The following is a 24,187-nucleotide window of genomic DNA, read 5'->3' on the forward strand; positions in this document are numbered from 1 at the left end:
TGTGTGTGTGTGTGTGTGTGTGTGTGTGTGTGTGTGTGTAGATAGAGTAAAGGGTAAACAATATATTGGAGTTGGATCCATATGGCAGGATATTGTCCCCTAAAGGGATATTTAATTATATACAGTACCAGTCAAAAGTTTGGACACACCTTCTCATTCAACTACTTTGAAGAATGTAAAATATAAAACATATTCTGGTTTGTTGAGTGTTTGTTTGTTTACCACATAATTCCATATGTGTTCCTTCATAGTTTGGATGTCTTCAATATTAATCTACAATGTTTAAAAATAAAGAAAAACCATTGAATGAGAAGGTGTGTCCAAACTTTTGACTGGTACTGTACCTGAATTTTCCCAAAGGGAAATATACATATTTATTGTACATTTATATATTTTTATTGTACATATCTTCTGTTTACTATACATGTGCTGTAGGCCTATAGGCTACCCACATATTCAATTATTATCATAATTAAGATGTTTGTTCAGTGCCTGGCTAGATCACTGACTGACTGGTTTATCGAGTTAATGGTTGGCTGCATGGATGAATTTAGGTAAAATTAAAGCAGCTCATCCAATGCAAAGTATAGTTTCCTATTACTACATCTGTGCCCATAATCCGTGTGCTTTGTCTTTTTCTGTTGCTCCACTTTCCTAACAGCTGGCCCACATTAAAATAGGCTCTATAGGATGAAATAGTCATTTAGATGTGCATGATGATCAGGGTATTTTCTTCAATGTATTTGTTTCTACTTTGTAGCGGATATTAAGATCCACCTTTATGTATATATTTTGTGTAGGTCTTTCTGGGCCAGAGATCACAGTGTGGCCTGTAGTTCCATCTTTGGCCACTATACCTGCAGAGCAGAACGCCTGGCTTGCTTTATTGACAGACTGACACTGATGCCTGTTATGTTGCAGAGCATGCACTTGACCACAGAAGAGGATTACCACGTGTGCAGTGGTTTGAATAGTTTCATTATTGTACTGCTGAAAATATGCTGAAAACTTACATGGAAAAACATGTACACTTCATGACAATGGATCCATTTAATTAACAATGGGTTAAACAACATTACCACTTCACCTGTTTAATGTATAGAACCCTTGTAGATTATTTGAGACCTTAATTTAAACCTGCAGTAAGCAACAATAGCTGTGTGAATGGACTGTTTTAGCCTTCTCAGGAATAGAGTGTATACAGAGATACAGTATGAAACAGATAAAGTGCAAAATCATTGAATTTTGTGTTTTGTAATCATTTTAAGCAAAGAAATGTCACTGATATTTCGAAACACATTTGGCAAGCAATTGGTAACGCAATAAATAAAATAAATAGCTGTTTTCATAGTTTTCAACCTCAAATCTTATCTTCACAGGTCTGAGAGGGAGGCCAGATCATGCAGGACGAGAGCAAAGGATGGACGATCTTCTGGTTTCTGAGAATGAGAAAGTGAAAACAAAAGCGTTATTGCAAAGAGTTTTGCTGTCTGTGTTTTTTTTTTTAATGTCATCAGTTCCTCTACTAGGAATGCGTTCATTTCCTGTCCCCACCTCCTTCCAGCACCACTCCATGAGCAGGTGTATGGCGTCTGGGGCCAAGCGTGGCTTCAGGAGCCTCAGGCCTTTGTTCAGGGACTCCACAACTTCGGCATTAGAGCGGTTCTCATAGGGAAGACGGCCCTCGTTATACACCTCCCACATGAGCACACCTGAACAGGGATGAACAGGGAGACTCCAATCGTTATAGAATAAACACACCTATGGAGAGGTTGACTGATGGTCAGTTAACCTTTTAAGTGATGGGTACAAACCAAAATCAGTTATTGTGTGTCTGGTTTATCATTTGCATGTTTTTGGTTGTTCCATGTAAGCTCCTTTGCATACTGTATTTTGAATGATTAGGACAATCCTCAACCAAAGTAAGCAGACTGACTGATGTTTAAATATTAGACGGAATTTATAGCCATGTGTTTATCAGTTCAGCAGTACTTTTTAGCTACATGCAGTCTTCCATTGTCCACAGACTTACTATATATTAAAAAAGCCAAAAATACCATCCCTGCTACTTAAAACACATTGTTATTTTCGACCTGTCCGACATTTATTACTCAGCCTGATTATTTTGGAAATCAATGTGTAGAAATTGTAATCAAAGCGATTTATTATAACCACACTATTCTGCATTTGTTAGATACAAGCAAGTCACAACTTCTGAACATGGAATCTTGTCCCTGTCCATGCCAGGTCAATGTGTTTGCTTGCCAGTTTAAACTCCTGTTTTGGCGATGGTCCTAACACTATTAACTTCTTGGCGATCGCTGCAAATCCACAAGTTGGCATTGCTACATGAAAAGAGCTACCAATACTTATGGCTTTTGGCACACGTGCACACATGTACAAATAGATAAACCAATTAAATATATTAATAAAAAAAAGGATCAATGCTTTTAAACCTTCAGCTGATTTTTCTTCAGAAATTACAATCATTTTGTTTGCCTCTTAAATTGGTTTCAAATCATTGCGGTCTTGTTTAGCTTCCAGTTTTCACCACAGTCGATATGCTATCAGGGAAAGACAAATGATTTTGATCTGTAGTCAATCAGCAAACAAAACCTGCAGTTATCCTGTGAGAGCTATAACAACAAGTCCGACACTCAAACACACACAATAAGTGAAAGGCACAGAGATAGACAGATGAACACACCAAATGACCAGATGTCAGACTTGCTGCTGAACTTGCAGTACTTGATGACCTCTGGGGCCGACCACTTGACGGGGAACTTGGAGCACTGGGAGCTTGTGTACTGATCATCAAGTACAAATCTACAGTATGGAGACATCATCACACAGCAGTAGATGTAAGCTGACATTGAGCTACAGTATAAACCAAATAAATATTGTGATTAAGAAGTTCATGTTGGACCGTACAGAGATTCAGTTAAGAGCATACCTGGTCATTCCGAAGTCAGATACCTTCACCTCATTGTTCTTTGAAACTAGACAGTTCCTGGCAGCCTGCAGAAAAAAAGAGGAACAGAGGAAGGATTAACTATTCTAACGGAGAGGAGATCCATAAGTGTGACGTAAAAAGTTCTGATCTGTTGGTTTACCAGATCTCTGTGGATGAAGTTGGAGCTCTCCAGGTAAGTCATCCCCTCACTGACATCCAGACACATCCCCAACATGGTGTCGTGAGACAAATGCCCTTTCCTGGCTCGCAGGTAGTCTGACAGACATCCGTTGTCCATGAACTCAAACACCAGACACATGGGGGAACACTGGGTGCGCACGGCGTAGAGCTGAACCAGCTTACTATGGAACAGTCTCCTGTCAAAACACACACAGTCACACACACATAAGCAGAGTGGTTTGTTTTGCCTGAACAATGCGAAGAAACTTCATGAATTTCACTTACATCATCACTCTTGCCTCTTCTTTAAATTCCTCATCTGACATGCACTCTTCTCTTATCGTCTTCACTGCCACCTTTTTGTCCCTCCACATCCCCTCCAGCACGAGCCCAAACTGGCCGCTGCCTAACTCCTGACCCAAGGTCAGCTCCTCAGGAACCACCTCCCACTGATCTGTTAAACAGCAAACAACAACACTGATAATCTTGTGTTGAGATAAAAAAAAAAAAAAAAAAAATGACATTAGTTTAATCACTTATAATCTAATAATTATGAAAGTTCCAGGTTTGTTACACAACACCAAACTGTCCAAACACCAAACTGATAATTATCATGGTGTACTGAACGCACCCTGGGTGATTATGCCTTCGTGAGAACCACTAGAGGTCAGAAAAAATCATCGAGTCATGACTGTCTTGAGGTCCGGTTCGACCACCTAACAGCCTCTAACCTTTTGAGGGATCAGCGATGTCCTGAGAGCAGCTTCCATCTTGAGATACCGGGTGTCTCAAACGAGTTATCAAGCCTGCCACACAGATGGCATATCAATATATTATCATTTTAAATAAATATCAATAACCCTTTGTTACAATGTTTAGGTGCTTTTCATCAACTGAACTTCCTTTTGGCAGCAGATTTTTGTTATTGTCTGTGTTCATACCGTTGCGGTGAGCCAACAAACTTACCGGCAGCATTGTGTTGATGGTAATGAATAAGCTCTGGAATGGTGCTGAACAGGTACTTCTCTGCCAGGTAGAACCTGGCCTCTCCGGTTTCTGTCTGCCTAATTTGGTAATGTTTCACTCTTGGGTTCTTCTCCCCATTGGACCTAAAAGTATCAAAAAGATCCTTTTATGCAACGAATCATACATGTTAGCAAAGGGAGAATATTAGGTGTGACATGTTCACAGTAAATAACAATCAGCAGTGTATGAGATACTAATCATGTATCCTTATCAAACCAGCTAAATACATATTAAGGAAGTCAAATTACCCCGGTGCTTTGGTGAAGACTGACACTGTGTAGACTCCTGCCTGTCTCGAGTCACGCACCATGAATGCGCCTTCTTTTCCCTAAAAGTAGACACCACATAACATTATCATGATGAACCAATACATTTGTAATGTTAGACATGTTTTTTGATTGTTGGTTTGATATACATCTGATACCAGGGCTGTCCAAGGATTCATTTTTGAGTAATAGATGATGGATAGCTGTTCTGTGTCCCGCTTGCAAAACTGTGCAAAACACTTCTCAGCAGGAAATTCAACATTGGAGGAAGCACTGTGGTTGACAAACATTTTTTCGTGTCCCTTGTCTTCTCACATTCTTGTGTCGCAGGTGCATTTGCATTCATTTTGCAAATGCGAGACTGCTGTAGGTGGCACAGTCACAGCAAAAGTGCACTGCGTCACGAGGGAGCAACATCCCGCTAATTGTCATCAGAATTATTATTTGGAGCATGTTTTTTTGTCAAAACGCAGATGGCAGATGGAGTAATCACTGGATCCTTAAACAATGATATTGTTTTTACCTGTTTCATTAACAAGTCCTCTGCCTCCCCTCTGGTTATGTTTTTGTTGTACCATCTGTGAGAAGACAAATTAACCACAAATAAGTTAACTGTGTGCAGAATTTATTTGCAAACTTCCACATTTTAACAATGAGAAACACAAAGTAGAGAAATTAAAACTCACTCAAATCTCTGAAAGTTGTTGCCAGATTTTTCAGCTACGTACGTACTGGGTACAAAGCCTGTGTTTCTGTTGAGGGGTCAGAGAAAAATAGTCATAATCCCATACTCATAATCATCCTTACTATAAAAGTGCTATTATTTTCAGTGTGAGTTGTTGCGAAGTCTGGGATCTTTATGTGCCTCACCCTTTGTCATCCCGTACGGCCCACCAGTCACTGTGGCAGCCGTTGATCAGGGTGTACTTGTGGTCTTTCTGAAGGGGCAAGTCGTCGTTCCTGAGCGGATTGTAGTCCTGCAGGGCGATGACAATACGCTGTCCCGCATCCTGCAGTTCCATCTGGCAGAGATAGCAAAAAGAAAATAGCATTTTAGGGATATTATTCTGCGATATGAATTCCATCATACTCTTTTATTTAAACAATATATTATGTCTGTAACACTTTTAAAAAAGGCACGCAGCAGACGACAAAACACAAAACAGATGTGAACACCCCAAAGAAATTTACTTAAACTTAACAAACTAAATAACAATTCTCTTTGGGTCATATTAGATTGAACAATAAGCGTATTATGTTTTACAACACGCATGAAATCTTCAGCGACAGAGGAGGCCTAACAATCGTGGGATATGAGCAAAACAAGACAACAGACCGAGCTGTGAAATTATATGTGGTGCATACCACAGGTGCATACCACAGGTGCAAGCAACAGACAAATAATATCAAACAAGTTCTTTTTAGAGTTTGATTACAACAGTATTGACTAAAACAACAATAATATTTCAACAGCACGTTATATATGCTTTCCAAAAAGGTACCTCTGGATCCGGGAGTTGAGGAAGTGGCTTTTTAGAAGCTGTGGAATGACAAACACGATTTTTGTGATGATTTTGTTACACCCAATATTTGACACTGGAATTTATAGATGAATTAGTTATCTAAATTAATCTAAATGCAGATAAAGATTTGCCTTAAGCACATTTTTTGAAAAATCACATTACTTTACGTTATCTACTTGATATTTTTTCCATGAACATATAAATTGATTTCACACTAAATCGATCACACAAATTAGACTTCTGACCTTGATGTAAATAAATATGAAAGAAGGAGAAGAGAAGAATTAATACTTACCATTACCCACTGGGTCATACACATTACAACCTGTTGCAAGTTTCTCTGTTTGTTGGCAGCATCTCCATTTCCCATCCATCCAGAAGTTTGGGTGGTATTTTGCAACCAAATCGTTACGCTTTGTCTCTACATCACACAGAATAAAATAAATATAGTTTGAAATATCGAGCTTATCAATCAAGCCAGTACTCAAGACTGTCCTCATGTAAGCAATATAAAATCCTCTATTTCTCTTTTATATTTGATATTACCTCTGACATGCAGAATGATAAGACTAATGATATTTTCTTATGTTTATACAATCAAGGGTTCACAGTAATTTGTTGCACCACTATTGTTTGTGCAATAGTTAGGTAACATTGCTCACCCTCTTTCAGAGCTCTGACCCATCTCTGACGGCAATCATTGTCCGGGGCGAAAACGTAGAGGTAGTAGTTATTGTGAAAAACCTGTAGAGACATTAGCATTTGAGAATATTTATTTGTTCTTGTGTTATGTCACACTTATACTACATTCTGAATCATACAATATACTTACTGCATGTAACAATATATGTCATTATTGTGTATAACCTTACCTGAAAAGGGTACTTATAGTCGCATGGTATGGGAACATCACTACACACAATCTCCACACATTTGATTCTGGACAGCTCGATACAACCTTTCAGCATGGGCTTTCTCTGAAAGAAAATGATCTTAACTTTATGTCTGCTATATACACTGTGGATGTGATTCAAGTAATAGTTGTTTCGTCTGAGGCCAGGTTTACAGACTCAGCCTCCAGATTGGATCATTTCAAATCAAAATTTTGTTTATGGATTGAGTGCATACTTACTCCCGGGCGGCGTTCAGAGTACTTCAGGTCTTGGGTGTCCAAAACAAAAAACCTCTCCTTGTAGTTGCATGGTGATGTTCTCTTCTTCTGTTGAGATTTTTTAATTAAAGTTCCCTTCAAAATCACCCTGGGGAACATGGTGACAGCTATGAATATTGCTAAGAAAAACACTTATGGCGTTTGGCTTACGGAGAGAGACTGAGTACCTCACAGTGAAGGGGAAAAAAAACTAGTGGAGGATAACTTGACTAAAGCCGTGGAGCTTCCGGCATAAAGTTGTTGCACTCGGTAAACCACATCCTTAAGGCATTAAGTGGGTTGTGCTTACACTCACTCTCTCTCACACACACACACACACAGACACACACTGAACAAGATTTAACATGTACTTTCGCTAGCTATGTTGCAATAAGCCAGTGTGTGCAGCAGTAGGAGGGTGATTCTTTAATCTCTGCACTTTGAACATTTTCCATCAAAATGAGGCATCTTGTATCGTATCTGTCAATGGCAAAAAGTTTTGGTAAAAATGTAAAGATTGGAAAGGGGTGTTAATTAAATAAAATATTGATAGCATGAACTAAAACTCAATTTAAAAAAAAGCACCTATTGAGCATCTTAAATTTACATTTAGTAAGGGTAAAAATGGTTTGTTGAAATTTTGACATTTGAAAATAAACCTCCAGGCCCTCTATCAAGATTGCGAAATGTAAATTAATTTGGTCCAATCTGAGCATTTTAAAATCTACAATGTAATTTACAAAAAAAATGTTGTTTTTGTTTTCATGATTAAAGAAATCAGAATGATGGACTTTATACTATAATGTCCACGACTGTCTGAAATATTACCTTACTAACATTTATCAACATTATTTGAGACTGTATAACATATGACTGAAATAACAACTGACTTTATGACTTTCTTAACAACTAATTCATTTTCAGTTTGTTATTTTGTACAATGTCAATTAACATTGCTAATTGCTGTGCTTTTTTAAACCTGATACAATGTTGTGTAATTGTATACCTCAAGCAACTGATGATGGTTGTGTCCTGCCATTGCATTTTAGTATTACATTACATTACAGTCATATTAGTAGTAGTAGTAGCAGTTATGTCACTATCATTAATGGTAGTGGTAGTATTATTTATTTATTTTATTCATACGAAGGCCGTTTTGGTTAAAAAAAAAAAATGTATGTAGCCAAATGGCATAAAAATGACAAAAAAAAAAAAAAAAAAAAAAATTAACGTTATTGTATGCACGTTTTATTACCATGAATGTGTTAAAATGAGCACGCTACAAATGATGCCGTCAAAATAATCTTACATTTTGTGCTTAACACACCTAGGTTACCACCATCACCACATCACCATAATAATCAAGATTATATCACAACAAAACAACCGTAGTATCATAAATAAAAAACATTTGTCCAGCCGGCTCTGCACAAATGACTGAGCGGCGGTGTAGTGAGTGCCTCAGGTGCTGCCCAATCACGCACGCCCAGATGTCGTCACGTGTACAGTTCAGCCAATGGGATCAGAGCAGAGACGAATGACGTCACGTCCATGTCGGTGAATGGAAGGAGCTTTAAGCTAGTCATGAGCTGAGCTACCGCCGTGACATTTCACATATAAAGGTCTACATTCCGCAACCAAGGAGGCATTTAAAGAGGTGTGTAGAAGAAGCATCGATGTCTTTGTTTCATTTGCTTATTTGTTCATTTTTGGTAGTGTTACCAAGCTAGTTAGCAGAGGCTAGCTTAAGCACTGTTAGCATAAGTGCTGTTAGCATATGTACCGCTAGCCCAATGCTAGCCACATAGCTTGTTATCTAACCTGCAGTGGTTCTGTTACATCTAGTTATAGACTGAGATAAGCATTAGACAACGTGCATACTGTTTTAGTTAGTTATTAGTTCGGACTATTAGGCTCTAAACTAGCATGGCTGGCTTGCTATGTTAGCACTGACTCCTTCTGACAAGCAGGTTAGCATGTTAGCATGCTAACTCTGCCAAAGAACCAACTTTTCACGTTTTTTTTCCAGAGGTGGAAATGGGCTAACATTATAGACATGTTGTATTTGATTTGTATGTTTTTGTGACAGCAGCTAGTTTGCAGATGTATATGTAACAAACGCAACATGGAAAACAGACTGATTGAACATTTGTATCACTGTTTCAGGTCAGCATCATGGGTGAACCACAGCAGGTGAGTGCCCTGCCTCCTCCACCTATGCAGTACATCAAAGAGTACACGGATGAAAATATCCGCAAGGGTCTGGCTCCTAAGCCACCTCCACCCATCAGAGACAGCTACATGATGTTCGGCAACCAGTTCCAGTGTGATGAACTCATCATCCGGCCACTGGAGAGCCAAGGCATTGAGAGGCTCCATCCGATGCAGTTTGACCATAAACGGGAGCTTAAGAAGCTCAACATGTCCATTCTCGTGAACTTCCTGGACCTGCTGGACATCCTCATCAAGAGCCCCGGCAGTATAAAGCGCGAGGAGAAGCTGGAGGACTTGAAGCTTCTGTTTGTACATATGCACCACCTGATAAATGAGTATAGGCCACATCAAGCCAGGGAGACATTGAGGGTGATGATGGAGGTGCAGAAGAGACAGAGGCTGGAGACAGCTGAGAGGTTCCAGAAACATCTAGAGAGGGTGGTGGAGATGATCCAGGGGTGCCTTGCCTCGTTACCTGATGACTTGCCACAGATGGAGGGTCCGGATGGTGCTGGTGATGGGACAAGGAGCGTGTCTGCTGGAGCTAGTGTTGGTTCATCTGGACCGGCCCCCAGGCTAAAAACTGAACCCATGGATGTAGAGGAGGCAGGTGCCAGCTGTATGGCAGCAGGTCACCAGGACAAGAGCATCCCTACTTCAAAGAGGGACAAAATGTTGGACAACGATGCTGCCATGTGCAATATTATTGATGAAATAGCTTAATGTGTCTTTTGAGTAGTTGTTTCTTTTTTGTACACCTAAACTGTGTTTGCTTGTTTTTTGTATGCCGTATGAACATAAAGTATGAAAACGTTTGCTGTGTTTTCACTGGGCTTGAAATCCTATCTGGAGTTGGATGGCGTTTTATTATTTAAAAGCCATTATGTAAAAATGTCCCTGTGAAGATATTTGAAGAATGTAAATATTACACAGATCAACTGGGGTACTTACTTGTAGTTTTTGTAATAAACCAATAAAGACATTTCCAATTCCAGGAGTGCAATACGGTCGCTATAGTGTTCATTAAACCAATCAATGTTTTATGGTAAACTGCATCATGTCACAGACACTTCTTATGTATTTCAACCCATTATGTGTTGACATTCCATCATGTTCACAAATCATTTAAGAGCTGTCATGCACCTCGAACTCTGTTTAGAGAGAGTGGTCATGGACTGACTCCTCCCTCACTTACATTGTTTGTGTCCTTGTGTAACAGTTCCTTCAAGCAGCAGCTTGAAGGATCCTGTTTTCCTTAGAAGGATCCTGTTTTCCCTAATGCAACAGAGTAAATTTGAAATATACATATTTGTATGACTTCAGTGACAACAGGCAGTTCAATTGTACAATAATCCAGTAAAAAGCCAAGTCTAGTCCTTGTGTAGCAGAGAGTCAACAGTAATAATGTTTTGGGATTGAAAACAACAAAAGTGAGACCTTTCAGTGTCTGTTTAGCAGTATGCGCTTGGGAAAACTATGTAAGGCAAATGTTTGACTAATGTCTCCTTATGTATGTGCTGTAATAAGCATGGGGTCACACAGGGGTCTGGATGTCTTTGTAGCCCTCCCTCTGGGGCGGCTGTGGCACATGAGGTAGAGCGCTTGTCCCGTAACCACAAGGTTGGTGGTTCAAACCCCTCTACCAGCAACATGCCGAGGTGTCCTTGAGCGAGACACCTAACCCCAAGTTGCTCCCCGGGCGCTTCATTGCAGCCCACTGCTCCTCCGGGATGGGTTAAATGCAGAGAAATAATTTCCCCATTGTGGGACTAATAAAGAAAAAAGAAAAAAAGGCCGGAGGCTATAGTAATGTGAACCTAAGAAGTGTTTAGCCGGCTGCAGGCTCCAACCTCATTTCATTGACCTGGATTGACTTCCATGAGATCTGACATGCACTGACTTGTGTAACAGAAGCACAGAGGTTTAATACGCTGATCTGCTCTGCAGCATTGTCCTGCCATGTGTACAACTGCAGAAAAACAGTAACAGAAACTCAGCCTACAAATGCATTTCAACTATTTTCTAACATTATACAACGTTGCCATGTTAACACGTGGCCTAATTCCACAGCTATGTAAGACACAACTGGGTCCATGTCAGGATCCTGCCCCCCGTATGTTATTGCCCTCAGCTGGGATTCCCTTCCACCACGACATGGTGATTTCCGTGTTCTGCACCTTGGAGTTTATTATTATCACTCCAGTTACTATTCGCACGAGTATATCAGCTGTTGCTCCCCATCTTTCTGATTTTTTTTTTTAATTATATATGTTATAAAAACCAAGAACTTTTGTCGCAGAAATTATGTTACGAAACTCTGCATCCTTGGCTTTCACAACAGGGCGGAAAGCCATCCTCTCAGCCAATGGGTATGCGCGCTGCTGCGTCACATGGTCTTTATTTATGTAACGCAATGGTGTTACACAGTAACCTACCTTTGTGGCTGTGGATACATCGCGACAAGGGGTTAAAAGCAGACAACGACAACCCCAAAAAAGAAACAGTACTCATGGGGAAATATCCTGGTTTGGTTCGTGTTGCGTTTACGGAGTTAGGAGGAGAGCGGCGCACTGCATTGGAAGCTGACTTTTGTTTTATTCAACGTGCTTAAATGGGAATACGTTATGTGTCCCAAAGCAAAGACGAAGTTAGGGTTAAAATGGACAGTGTCAATGGATGGATTTTTATCTGCAAAGGGAATGAGTAAGGTGAGGATATAGACGTCAATTTAGTCTAATTCTGCAGAAACCGGTCGGCTTGGAGCAGATGTGATCAGAGACTCATTAACTGTATCTGTGCTATTTAAATGCTCCATGCATTACAATAACACAGACAAGCCTCTCCGTCTGCATTGCTTTCCCCCTGTGTAGGACGTTTTTCCCTTTTTTATTCCTCTTTTTTTTTTTTTTTTTTTTTTCCCCCCCGGTGACATAACCCATCCACCATGGATCTGCTGGAGTGTCCGCTCTGTCTCTTCCTAATGGTCGAGCCGGTGAGCATGTCGTGCGGCCACACGTTCTGCCGGAGATGCGTGGGGGGCTACCTCCCGTCCAAATGCCCGTCGTGCAAAGAGAAGTTAAGACAAAGAGAGGTGAAGAGCATGAAGAACAACGTCCTGCTCATCAGCGTCGTGGAGAAGTGCTGCCCCGACGCCGCAAAGACGAAGTGCCATCTGCAGGAGAAGCTCAAAGCCAACGAGTTCACGGAAGCTTTACGCATCGCGAACGAGGGGCTACACTTAGGTAAGGGGCACACGTGCATGACATCACTACTACAGTCACGTGACAGGCGATGGGTAAATTGAGTTGCAGTGGTAAAGGGATGCCTACAAGTCTGCTTGGATGAACTGTTACCTAAGATCACACTTTCATAAATTGGGGGGGACAGTTTGGTGTCCCACTTTTACGCACTGCTCAACAGTTTGGGTTGTTGCCCAGTGATGGTGACTGATGGTGCTCTGCTCTCCAGTGTGCGCAGCAGTGAGATGAAGGTGGTGTTATGACAGACAGAACATAGAGTTCACTGTGTCTTCTTTCTAAGGCTATTGATGACCTGAATGTTTAACCGGGTCAGTAATCTGTCTCTTTCTCTGTGTGCATAATGAATCTGTCTGGAAACACAACACACATCTAAACTAATGCCATGAGCGGCACAAGCAAAAAAAAACAACACAAAATACAGTGATCCTCTGCACTGCACCCACTGGATGTGCCAATGACCTTATTTTCTCCATGCAGCAGTCAGGAGGTAAAGAGGGACAAATTCTGCCCTAGATGACTTTATCTGGTCAGTAGGCGTCCTGGGGATCATAGGAGTGTTTGTGCGACAGTGAATCAGCGTACTGTTGAATTACCTACACGTCTGCCATCTCTACCAACCCAAATAAACAATGCTGCTTCCCTTGCTCCAGCCCTGTTTGTTCTTGTGTAACAATCTCCGGGCACCTTTGTTTACAACAGTTTTCCTTTAGTCATTAAAGTTTTGGGGTTGTGCTTTGACTCTTCAATTTATTATTTCATAATGTGTGCATTGTTAAGCACTGGCTGTACAAATGTGGCTTGACCAGAGCAACCGCTTTAGGTAATAGTGGCTCTCTGAACCTTGAATGCACGTGCACTCATGTTGGTGTCGCAGGTGTATTTAAGTAACTGTTGTGCTCGACACTGCGCAGTTAAACATCAACAGAAAAGGGAAGTGTTTGTGCACATACAACATTTATGTTACAATTCAGTCTTATATATGGTAGTTTGAACTTTTCTTTGAACAATTCTAACCCTATGCTTCATCAAAAAAAGAAATCTGTTTTGGGTGGGGAAACACCGATTTGCAACTTTTCTCTCCTGAATGATACCTAAACTCACCCTTAACTGATATTTTACACCAATCCGATACCTGTAACATTGTTTTAGGCTTATGCAAATGTTAATAACATTGTTCTAGAAAGCTTATATAAAGGCACTTTAAAAATTATATAATGGACGTGGCTGAGAAAGAGCATGTAATGCGGATCATTAGCGCCTTGTTGTGCAGTGTTTGGATTCTCCGTCATGTTTCAAAGTAAACAGAACTGCTCCGTGCCTGTCATTACATGTTGTCATTACATGTCTTTCTTTTTTTTTTTTGTTTACTCTCTCTTCAACTCTATTTCTTTTGTGTCCTTAGCCCCAGATGATCAGAGTTTGAAGCTGTACAGAGCCGAAGCTAACTGGGGCCTGACGCGTTTCTCTGACACTCTGACAGACATCGACTACCTCTGCTGCCTTCGTCCTAACTGGACTGAGGTGAGAGACATTGACAGTGTTCGACACAAACCAATCTGTTGAAGTCATTCATAAACAGTGCCAAATGTAAAGCTGTCAATTTCTGCTGAATTAGACCCTAACTGTGCATTACATTACATTACAGTCATTTAGCAGACGCTTTTATCCAAAGCGACTTACAGGAAGTACCGTTGGTTGGTTTTGTAACATGCATGTAATAGCACACACCTTTTCTTAGTGTGCTTAGCTGAGGCCTTTTCTCTGCTTGTATTGGTGTTATGTCATTTACAAAGTTATGCAAACTGCTTATATTGTAAAGTAATTTATCCAGTGGGTGGCTCCTTGTAAGTGCAAAAATACTGGATCATATTGTTATATGATTTGTTATATTACTTACAAATGTCACATTTCACTATTCAAAAGAAGGAAGAAATATGATAAGCATTATACTGCAACATTATTCATATAAACTAATTGTTAGTTGCGTAGAAATATTCCCTGCAGGGAGAAGCTTTATATGCACCATTCAGCCATGAGGTGCTGAAGCTTTCTGTTTGTGCAGGGCTTCTTTCGTAAAGGGAGTGTACTGCTGGAAATGGGTCAGCAGACTGACGCCCTCATCCAGTTCCACCATTGCCTAAAACTTCAAGCTGACTTTGTCCCTGCAAAGAGCCAGATCAAGAAGGTGTGTTTGAGGGTTGCATTTGTATAGAATGATACGTTTGCACATGTTGTTGTTTATTTTCCTGCAAACTGACAAGACTGACGAGGAACACATTTACTCGAGAGACTTTGGCCTTTCAGAGTTAAAGGTGCAATATAAACTCATTACCTCACATCATTGCTTAAAGACCTGTGCACATTATGTACACATCTGTGATTTATTCTATTAACTCAGTTCCATAAACAATGAGTCTTATTAAAAATAGATGGACTGTTTAGAAACCAAAGATTTTTCCATAGGTTTTTATTTTTATTTTGAGTTTAGTTTTCATTTTTGTGGATTTTTGGTAGTGTGAATTTATTCTTCCTACATATATTTAATTATAAAATTATTGTTTTAATTTCCATCATTAGTAGTAGTACTGGTAGTGCTGGTATCAATAGTCGTATTGATATTAATTTAGGTCTGAGAAAATGTTTAACTTCCACTGATCTCTTATTCAATTAATACTCTTTAATTTGAGAAATTAGTAAAAATTCATTTAACATTTACATTGAGCTTCGATTTTATTTCCAAATGGCCAACAATCGTTTTTTCATAATCTGATTTTAGTTTACAGCACTGAGTGAAAACAAAGACATAAATCATGAAACCTTTATGTGACTCATTTGTATCTTGTTATGAATTCAAATGGCAGATTCTGGAGGCGGAGGGCATGGCAGTGCCGGACGAGGTGCCCTGCATCCTGCAAGTGGTGTCAGAGTATTTGAAAGGGCCCTGCCCCATTACCAGCCTCAGTGGCTCTCAGGGGCCAACTCACGCCGAGGGCCTCAAACATCCACGTGGGGATGACGGAGAGGGCAAAGGGAGGAGAGAGGGACACCAGGTGAGCTCTCATGTGCACTCTAGTGTCTGGTTAGAGCACTAGGCGTATAAATGCAACAGTAAACCCTAACTGTGTTTTAATGCAGGTAAAGCACGACACTGGTACTGAGTGCTGCCTCAGCCTCTGCCAAGCTGTTTCCTTCCTCCCTGCTGCTGAAGAGGACGAGGAGATGATGATGAGGAGGGACGATAGGCATGGCAGGGGTACGCGCACACACACACACACACACACACACACACACACACACACACACACACTTTTTCTATTAATTATTATGAACTGCCCTCTTCGTGAATCATCTTCCTCACTGTCGCTACAAACAGCTTTACCATAACAACCACCAGATGGTTTGAAATTGCATAGTAATTACTAGTTCTTCCTCAGCGGGTAGAAATCATCATGAAGCCGAAAAGTCTCTTCTCTCTCTCTCTTTCTTAGGTGAAAGCGCTCACAGCAGAGAGAAAACTCTGGGAGTTCTCACCGTGTCAGACTTTGAGTGCCCTCTCTGCATTAGGTAGGTGTCCCGGAGCATTGGCTCTGATCAATAATGCATTACTGTCGTTAGCTTGTCTGCTATAGTGTCATGTATCAGGTTGATCCTATTCTCCTCTCTGGCTGGTTAATGTTTATTGAGCTTACAGCACTCACACAGACACTCAACAGGTGCTTTACAAAAAGCATGAACCTGCTTCCTCAAGTTAGGCCAAGGGGTGTTAACTTCTGTCTTTGTTTGTCGTCTGAAGGTTGTTTTTCGAGCCAGTCACTACTCCCTGTGGTCACACCTTCTGTAAAAACTGCATAGAGAGAAGTCTGGACCACAACCTACGCTGTCCACTGTGCAAACAGCCACTACAAGAGGTAACCATCGACGGACACTTTCATACGCCTATTTTAAACTTCATGGGTTTCCAGATCCTGTTCACATAAAGAGGCCGAGAAACTTTCCACGCTCCTACGTTTTGCTTGTGACAAATGATAACAGCTATGATCAACAGTGATCAACAGTACTGTCGTAACAACGGTGTGTATGCATTTATCTGCTTGCAAACACAGCTGAGACTACATTCACATAAAATACTCAATTATTGGATCTATATTTTGTATCCAGAAATGCATTTCAGAACTTTAATGTTTGTGTTTTTTTCCCTTTGTTGCAATACAGTGAGTTGTTTTACTGTTACATACAATGTATAATTGCTTATAATAAAGCTACAAAAAAGGTAACTAATCTGTAACAGTTACAGCAACATTTTTTAAATAAAATAAAAAATTTAAATAAAGAGCTGCACACATTACAACACGTGTATCACACAAAGCTGACAGACAGCCTCTCAGCAAAAACACTGTCTGTGTGGAGCTTATGGGCGTGCATACGCAACTGTTCAGTGAGGTAGCCATCATGCACTGGTATAAATAGGTGGAGTTAGGGAAAAAATGCCCAAATAATGCCATTATAGTGTATGAAAAGCAAAAAGAGGGAACAAAATCCCAGTCTGGTGCAAGTTATCGCAAAGCAGAATAGTTTGCACACTTTCTGGTTCATCAATATTATTGTTTGTCGAGAGGAATACCAGCGTGAAAAGACTGTTTGTAGGAAATGAGCGAACGCCTCAAATTTCTGGTCCAGCAAACATAATGCAGAACGATGCGGAAAATTTGCATATTGGTTTATTTAATTTATTTTTGTACCGTGTTGTCCCCCTTTTCTGCTTTACATTCAAAATAGTGACATTTCAGCAATTTTCTTTTCTCTTGTCTTTATTGCATATTTAGTATCGAGGTCATCCAAAAAGTAATCAATTTATGTTACTTTAATATTTTGATTAGGTTTATTGTCTACATTTTTAACAGGTAATTAGTAATACAATCTGAATAGATTTTTTAAATGAACCCTCGAAGGTCTGCTTAAAAGCATCATAATGTTGCTATAATGGCTAATTGATTTCACTTTTCCCATCCCAGTACTTTAAAAACAGGAAGTACAACCCCACAGTTCTGCTTCAGGACATCATGACCCACCTTTTCCCCTCCCCCCTGGCTGAGAGGAAACAGGTCCACGATGCTGAGATGGCTGAACTGTCCAAGTACGCACCCACCTCACACGATCTACACGTGATTCATTCTAGCAACTTAAATCCTGCCTTTTCCTCAAAGTCCTCTCCCTTATTTATTTATTCTTTTTTTGTCTCTTTCTTTTGTAGTCTAACTAAGGACATCCCTATATTTGTTTGCACGGTGGCCTACCCTGGAGTACCGTGCCCCCTGCACATCTTTGAGCCTCGATATCGGCTGATGATGCGCCGCTGCATGGAGACTGGCACCAAAAAGTTTGGCATGTGCTGCTATGAGCATGGCAAGGGGTATGCAGTTTCCTAATATTAGCTGAATCAAAAGGCCATGTACATTTACAGAGGTGTGTGCAGTTATTTTGACCAGAATGTAGGGGCATGGAGACATTGACCTAACTGTGAGGCTCGCAGCGGGCTAGGTGGAACCCCATGGTATTGTCAGCAAGGCCAACACAAGCAGACAGCACATTGGGCAGAGTTTATATGTGACCCTGAGTGGGTGGAAAAGAGCAGCATGGTCACCAATCTGGTGTGAGATCTGCTGGACATTTTCTTACTCCATCAGATATTTGTTCCTAGTTAAACTGTACATAATGTTGTAATGGTGCATTGCATTTCAGGCATGATGACTGATTAATATCCGGTTATCTAAACTAATATTGAAATATGCAAATAATATTCAAAGTAATGTTGTATGAAAGCATTTTGTTGCTGCAGCTCATTATATTGATTATGCAATTTAATGAACTAATTGTCTAAGTCTGCCTCATTTAAACAGTTCAAGTTGTGCCCCTTTAAAAAATGTTTCAGTAGTTCTTGTGAGATTAGTTCCCCCTTTCGCTTTTACATAAATTGCAGTGACAAGACACTTTCCTCAGCTTATGTCAAGATGAGGTATCTTTCAAGACTCAAAGTCCATGAATCCCTGCTTTGACTATGATTTACATGCACCAAATATTCAGTTTTTTGCACTTATTCTGAAAAAGACAATATTCCTCATAAGCTGTTTACATGGCTAATGAAAATGAATATTCGACAAATATTCCCATTTACGCAGCCATGCATATTCCATCACCGGGGGCAGTTAATCCCACGTCAACCCCATTCACGGGTGTGTTTCTCTTTCTGACCAGAAATGTGGGCTTAACTTTGGGCCTTCATCTCTACTCCATGTTTGCAAACTATTGACTAGTTGGTTTGTGTTCAACGCAGTTCCGTTAAAAACCTCTATTGAGAAGAATATTCCGAATGCGCTGTATACATTTCCAAAGAGTGCTCCTAAAACCCAAATAATAACGGCATATCCCAAATGTCTTGGTCGGAAAATGTTCCATTCGGAATAATGCCTAATTCAGAATACCCAAACGGAATATGAGGTTTACATGGCCCATATAAAATTAAATGTGTTGTCATATTCGGAATAATAGAGGAATTGAGTGTGCGTGTAAACGTAGTCATTGTTTGGTGTTGGAGATTAATTACCTTAGTGTTTTCCAAGCAGAGGTAACCCCATCTTTGATCAATCAGGTTTTGTTTTACTATTTAAAAAGTTTGAAATTAGATTTTAGACTTTTGCAAATAATTAGACACAAAATGTATATAATCATATTTTCATACTGTAGATGTCAATAAACTGAGCACATACTATAAAAAGTTTAAATACATTTTTGGCTCAAAATGATCCGGATTTTGTTCTTTTGAGCTAAGATGAATATTAAACATTCCATCCAATTTATGCTTCGACCAATACAGCAAAAAAAAAGTTTATGAATTTAAGACTCATTGTTTTTCCTCAGGTTTGCAGACTATGGGTGCATGTTGGAAATCCACAGTCTGGAGCTGCTGCCTGATGGCCGGTCCTTTGTGGACGCAGTGGGTGGCAACAGATTTAAAGTGCTCAAGAGAGGTCAGCGAGATGGCTACCACACCGCTGATATAGAGTACCTGGAGGACCTCAAGGTCAGGGTGGAAGAAATCACTGACTAAAGCAACATTTAAAGAATATACAAAAGTAAAATAACACACCTCTATGTCTTGACTTTTCTTTCTTTTCTATGCGTCCTCTCCCGTCCAGGTTGATGGTGGTGAGTTGGAGCTTTTGGAGCATCTCCATGACAGCGTGTACCAGCAGGCTCAGGACTGGTACCAGCGCCTAGGCAGCCGCATTCGGGAGCAGATCAACAGACAGTATGGCACCATGCCAGAGAAGGAGGAAAATATTCAGGTTGGGGCTTTAGTAGATGCGTTGTTTTTACTGTAGCTCTAATTCTTCAACAACAAAAGGAGTTGGAAGGTGCATAAGACTCATTGTAGAAATCCAAAACATTACAGTTTGCATGAAAAGATGATGTGGAATAATAATGCATAATAACCTGATGCCCCAGTTGTCCTTTATTGAATCTGTTTATTACGACACAAATCTGATCAGAGAACTTAAAGTAACATGACATTTTCTCAGCTTTACACAGTTTGTCCCATGTAAAATAGATTCAAGTGTAATTGTGCCACCAGAGAGGACTCAATGTGTGTTTTGTAACCCTTGGTTTAGAATATTTACCATGCCAGTCGGGAATATCTTCAAGGTCTTCATCTTATCTAAACTTCTGGATGGCCAGTGCCTCTTTACATAAAGAATGCCAAATGTGAAGGACTCTGATGACACGTACTCACTACGAACGACATAAGCAACTAAACGACCAAGCACGGCCAGCTTCATTGTCGGCAAGTCGCTGTAAAAGTGTTGCTCAACTGCTTGTTGACGTAGCTTTAAAATGCACTGGGAACTGGCTCTCAGCATTTTTCTAGAAACATATGATTGGCTGACGCTTCGTCGCGTCATTGGAGCGTGAAAAATGTTGGGGCCAGCTCAACTTATTTTATATTGGGTCACGCCCGTTACACAGGAATAATTTGTAGTTTCATTTTACCGTCTTCCTTGAAAATAACTTGTAGCCTGTTGCTGTTTCACTCCTAGTGTGAACCATCCATTTCTTCAAATCGATTACATTTTCTACCACAGTTGGGCAACAGTGATGTCAAGTGATTTGTACTAAAAAGGCCAATGGGCTGGTGTAGTACTTGATGCATTTTCATGTCAAACATGTTTCCATTCTAATCCTTTGTTAACTGTCCTCTAGGCCTCGTCCAACGGTCCAGCCTGGTGCTGGTGGCTGCTGTCTGTCCTACAGCTGGACCCTGCCTATCAAACCACTGTCCTGTCCCTGACCTTGCTCAAAGACCGCTTGGGACACCTCCGCCTCGTCCTGGAGTACTTCTCCCAGAGCTAGACCCAACAGCTCAGTGGTATTGTGATAACATCTAGCTGAGAGTCAATGGAAACCAATGACTGCATCCACACCACAGAGTTTGGGGTTGGGTCTACTCTGCATCTTAAAGTCACAGCCCAAGGCCAAATCCTCTGGTCAATACACCCTTTTACAGTTTGTACACAATGATGACGTATGTAAGCGTGCACACTCAGTTTGGCAACGAAGGTGCGGCGGGGTGCAATAGCTTGTCAAGCAATTCAAGGGCATTAACCACCAAAGATTGTGGATGAAACCTAAACCTAAACATGGTCATTTTTTGATCAGTCCAGTGGTAGACAACCTGTTAAATAGCTTGCGGCCATAGACGTGTTACGGTTTAACAAGTGACCGTGTTATCTGGTGACTCTCGAATGCGTCTGTGGTTCCTCGTAGTGACATCAGCTGTTGAAAACACAAACGGAACATGATGGTGTCCTAGTACAAGCCTTCAATAACATTTTATAAATGTTAAATATCTATGCCAACCATTAATTAAAGTTACTTTGAGCAACTACAGACGCAATTGGCTGAAAGTCACCAGTGAACATGGTCACTTGTTAAACTGAAACACCTGAGTCTGCAGTTGGATTATCGATTCTGTACCCCCAAACATGCAACAACCGGACGTTTGGATGCTGGTAACAGTGTTAAGTCAATGTTTAAAGCTTACCAACTCATCTCAATGGCTAGGCAAAATGCCATTTCTGTTCTGCCAAAATTGACACGCATACTTTTGATGACGTCTGCTGTAAAAGGGTCTATAGCGGAAAGACAGTGATTTCATTACAACACACGGTGCAGCTGTACAGAGTTGGGTTTTTGCCGATTGCATGTGTTATCTTTCTTACAAAGTTTTATCTCAAGAAATTCAAGGGTGAGAGGTCGTTCTTAATAGGTGTTGTGCTTGCTGCGACAGTAAGAACTACTGGGTTGACCAAAGATGCTCATTATTTAGGTCACAAGTGGTAAATTATTGTTATCAATTATTATTATCAACTAAGCTCAAATATTACTCCTGAAAATAGGCACTAGGTGTCACTGTTGTTTCTCCAATTATTCTAAACATGAAGAACATGCAGCATCAGCCAAGCTAGTAAAGTGTACAGCACTGTCATGTGTTGCCTCGTAACGTCAGACTCCTTGCATTAACACTTAGCTTAGTTTGGAGTGAGAATAAACTAAAGCACACACAATTTGTAGAGGTTTTTCAGGACTATGCACATCACACGATTAAAGATATTTGGAGATTGCTGAAGGGCACTACTTTTAATATATTTGATCCTCTATCATCTATTGGCTTTGGCAGTCTTTCACTATGGTGTATTTTATACTATTGAATAAACGTAAATGATCCTTATTTAGTATTAATTTATCACATGGAATGGCAGCAACTGGAGTGGACTTTTTTTTAACTTTTATTTTAATGAATGCTGCTGCTGTGACTGCTAGAAGTCTCCCTGGATGCCGTTTGTCATAGTCTGGTGGGAAAAGTGTAAATTATGACAATGAGGAGACGCAGTCAGCTTTGTTTAATAAATATGAACCTTTGTGATTACGTATGGTGATGGACACAGCACTGTATGTATGTGTGTCGGCTGTAAATAATGAGTAATATTTTCTCTGTTGCCATCTACATTGGCGTATTATTATGTTTTTAAATTTCACATGGGGTGGTGTCAGCACTGATAACGGCTACCGTCGTGACCGCTCCCTCAAGGGTCAGTGGTTGCAAATGAAGCATCAGTCCAAGACACAGTATTTTTAACATCTCTTGTGCAGATACAGCTGCTTAATAATTTAGCTAGGGTCACACTGCGGTGCCTCTGTGTTGGCCCCTGCTGCGTCTCCCCGTCTGTCTGGCCCCTCTAACACCAGTCATAATGCCTTTGAGTGCCTGGGCCAGCTCACCAGGACACTTCCAAGTCTTAGAGTTTCTACACAACAAATGTGATGGAATTCTTTTTTTGACATTGATTTTTTTGTTGACATAGTGCTACATTCCATGGAATGTTGAAGCTGCAATGTTACGTGTAGTTAATTAACTAACAAAGCTTAACTGGGTGAAGCGTAAAAGCTTTTTTTTTTTTTTACTTTAATAAATGTGCCATAGATATTTCCATGTTTTCAAGGAATAGTAGGCTAAATAGTCACTGTGTTTATGTTTGTCTACATCCTGGACTCTGACGTTGGTCTTCGAACCCTTATGCCTTCTGTATGGTGGACATGGAACTACCATCTTTTCACGGCCAACATATCACTTGAAACAGTCAGAATTAGTCCAGCAAACACATTCATAGATGCAGTTTGTGTGACGCAGAATTGCAGCCCTGCTAGTGTGATATTGTAGATATTGTTTAGAATAAAAGGGGTAGTCTTGAGACTTGATATGCACAAAAATGTCCCACTAAAGGGCGAACCAATGGATGGACTGATGGATACTGGTGCAGCATTGGTTGCGTAGTAGACGGCCAAACCACTTAACTCTGACCTGGGAACTTATACTCTACTGGAGGGCAAATAACCCATCTTTTTACCATCTTCATATGCCGATGTTTTGGAAGCCATCCGTAATTAAAATTGGCGTCAAAGACTTTAATGTGCCAGTTGTCACAAGATGTCTCCACAGCTAGTATTTTTGATTTTACTGACAAAATAACTGCAACAATAAAAAGGACAGTTTCTTGCTGCTACCAGAAATGATTAAAGCTCGCTCACAAATAAAAAGGGATTGAGATTCTGACAGAGTTTTTCCTGAATGACTAGCCTCATGAATGCATGTGTACAAGCCCACAGCCATTGGGGTGAATACCACTCCCCTGTTGGACATCTTATCAGAAGAGACAATATTTTTGCACCGTGAAATCATGTTGTGTGTTTTTTGTTTTTCTCTCTTTATCAAATCACGCATATTTGTGTGCGTCTCTTTAAGTACTTGTAGATGCTGCTTTCATTGAATAAAATGGTACAGTATGTGGGTCACAGCCATCGGTCTCATATTCATTTTACTTGGTTTAAAACTGAACTTAATCTCTGTGCAAATGTGCAATTTTACTTCATGATAGAATGCTAAATTCATTTGAAAAATAAATTATTGTATTTCCCATGTTTTTGATCCAACTATTGGCCAATTTAACCAATTTAATTTGCCATATTATCTTTTAAAAACTCAGAGCAGTCATGACTTTTCA

At 40.3% G+C, this 24,187-nt stretch overlaps 3 protein-coding genes across 3 annotated transcripts; 2 read left to right on the top strand and 1 right to left on the bottom strand.

The window, feature by feature from the left end:
• Positions 1 to 969: 969 nt before the first annotated feature.
• itk (IL2 inducible T cell kinase) lies at positions 970 to 7,292 on the bottom strand. Its single transcript, XM_054597487.1, has 17 exons — positions 7,081 to 7,292; positions 6,821 to 6,925; positions 6,611 to 6,692; positions 6,244 to 6,369; positions 5,928 to 5,965; positions 5,296 to 5,447; positions 5,112 to 5,177; positions 4,949 to 5,003; positions 4,408 to 4,487; positions 4,100 to 4,242; positions 3,865 to 3,939; positions 3,419 to 3,587; positions 3,114 to 3,330; positions 2,954 to 3,018; positions 2,708 to 2,826; positions 1,555 to 1,712; positions 970 to 1,439 (listed from the first exon to the last, which is right to left on the bottom strand). Exons 1-17 carry the CDS (start codon positions 7,216 to 7,218, stop codon positions 1,374 to 1,376), a joined length of 1,854 nt encoding a protein of 617 aa, XP_054453462.1. The 5' UTR covers positions 7,219 to 7,292; the 3' UTR covers positions 970 to 1,373.
• A 1,263-nt stretch (positions 7,293 to 8,555) lies between these two features.
• On the top strand, positions 8,556 to 10,307 carry med7 (mediator complex subunit 7). Its single transcript, XM_054597980.1, has 2 exons — positions 8,556 to 8,755; positions 9,265 to 10,307. The coding sequence occupies exon 2, from the start codon at positions 9,274 to 9,276 to the stop codon at positions 10,033 to 10,035; it is 762 nt and encodes a 253-aa protein (XP_054453955.1). The 5' UTR covers positions 8,556 to 8,755; positions 9,265 to 9,273; the 3' UTR covers positions 10,036 to 10,307.
• Positions 10,308 to 12,224: 1,917 nt separating this feature from the next.
• On the top strand, positions 12,225 to 23,977 carry lonrf1 (LON peptidase N-terminal domain and ring finger 1). The gene is made up of 12 exons (XM_054597512.1): positions 12,225 to 12,554; positions 13,975 to 14,093; positions 14,635 to 14,757; positions 15,434 to 15,622; positions 15,708 to 15,825; positions 16,061 to 16,136; positions 16,366 to 16,480; positions 17,585 to 17,706; positions 17,824 to 17,982; positions 19,488 to 19,650; positions 19,766 to 19,915; positions 20,829 to 23,977. The coding sequence occupies exons 1-12, from the start codon at positions 12,257 to 12,259 to the stop codon at positions 20,976 to 20,978; spliced, it is 1,782 nt and encodes a 593-aa protein (XP_054453487.1). The 5' UTR covers positions 12,225 to 12,256; the 3' UTR covers positions 20,979 to 23,977.
• Positions 23,978 to 24,187: the final 210 nt, after the last annotated feature.

The sequence above is a fragment of the Anoplopoma fimbria genome, chromosome 4, assembly GCF_027596085.1.
Source record: "Anoplopoma fimbria isolate UVic2021 breed Golden Eagle Sablefish chromosome 4, Afim_UVic_2022, whole genome shotgun sequence".
Lineage (NCBI taxonomy): Eukaryota > Metazoa > Chordata > Actinopteri > Perciformes > Anoplopomatidae > Anoplopoma > Anoplopoma fimbria.

Excerpts from the sequence above, each read along its gene's own strand:
- itk (XM_054597487.1), bottom strand. The coding sequence starts at position 7,218 with ATGTTCCCCAGGGTGATTTTGAAGGGAACTTTAATTAAAAAATCTCAA. Across the intron at positions 5,004-5,111 it reads AACAACTTTCAGAGATTTGA|ATGGTACAACAAAAACATAA; the intron begins GTGAGTTTTAAT and ends GTCTTCTCACAG. Across the intron at positions 2,827-2,953 it reads TCTGACTTCGGAATGACCAG|ATTTGTACTTGATGATCAGT; the intron begins GTATGCTCTTAA and ends TCCATACTGTAG.
- med7 (XM_054597980.1), top strand. The coding sequence starts at position 9,274 with ATGGGTGAACCACAGCAGGTGAGTGCCCTGCCTCCTCCACCTATGCAG.
- lonrf1 (XM_054597512.1), top strand. The coding sequence starts at position 12,257 with ATGGATCTGCTGGAGTGTCCGCTCTGTCTCTTCCTAATGGTCGAGCCG. Across the intron at positions 16,137-16,365 it reads GAGTGCCCTCTCTGCATTAG|GTTGTTTTTCGAGCCAGTCA; the intron begins GTAGGTGTCCCG and ends TGTCGTCTGAAG. Across the intron at positions 17,707-17,823 it reads GAGATGGCTGAACTGTCCAA|TCTAACTAAGGACATCCCTA; the intron begins GTACGCACCCAC and ends TTTCTTTTGTAG.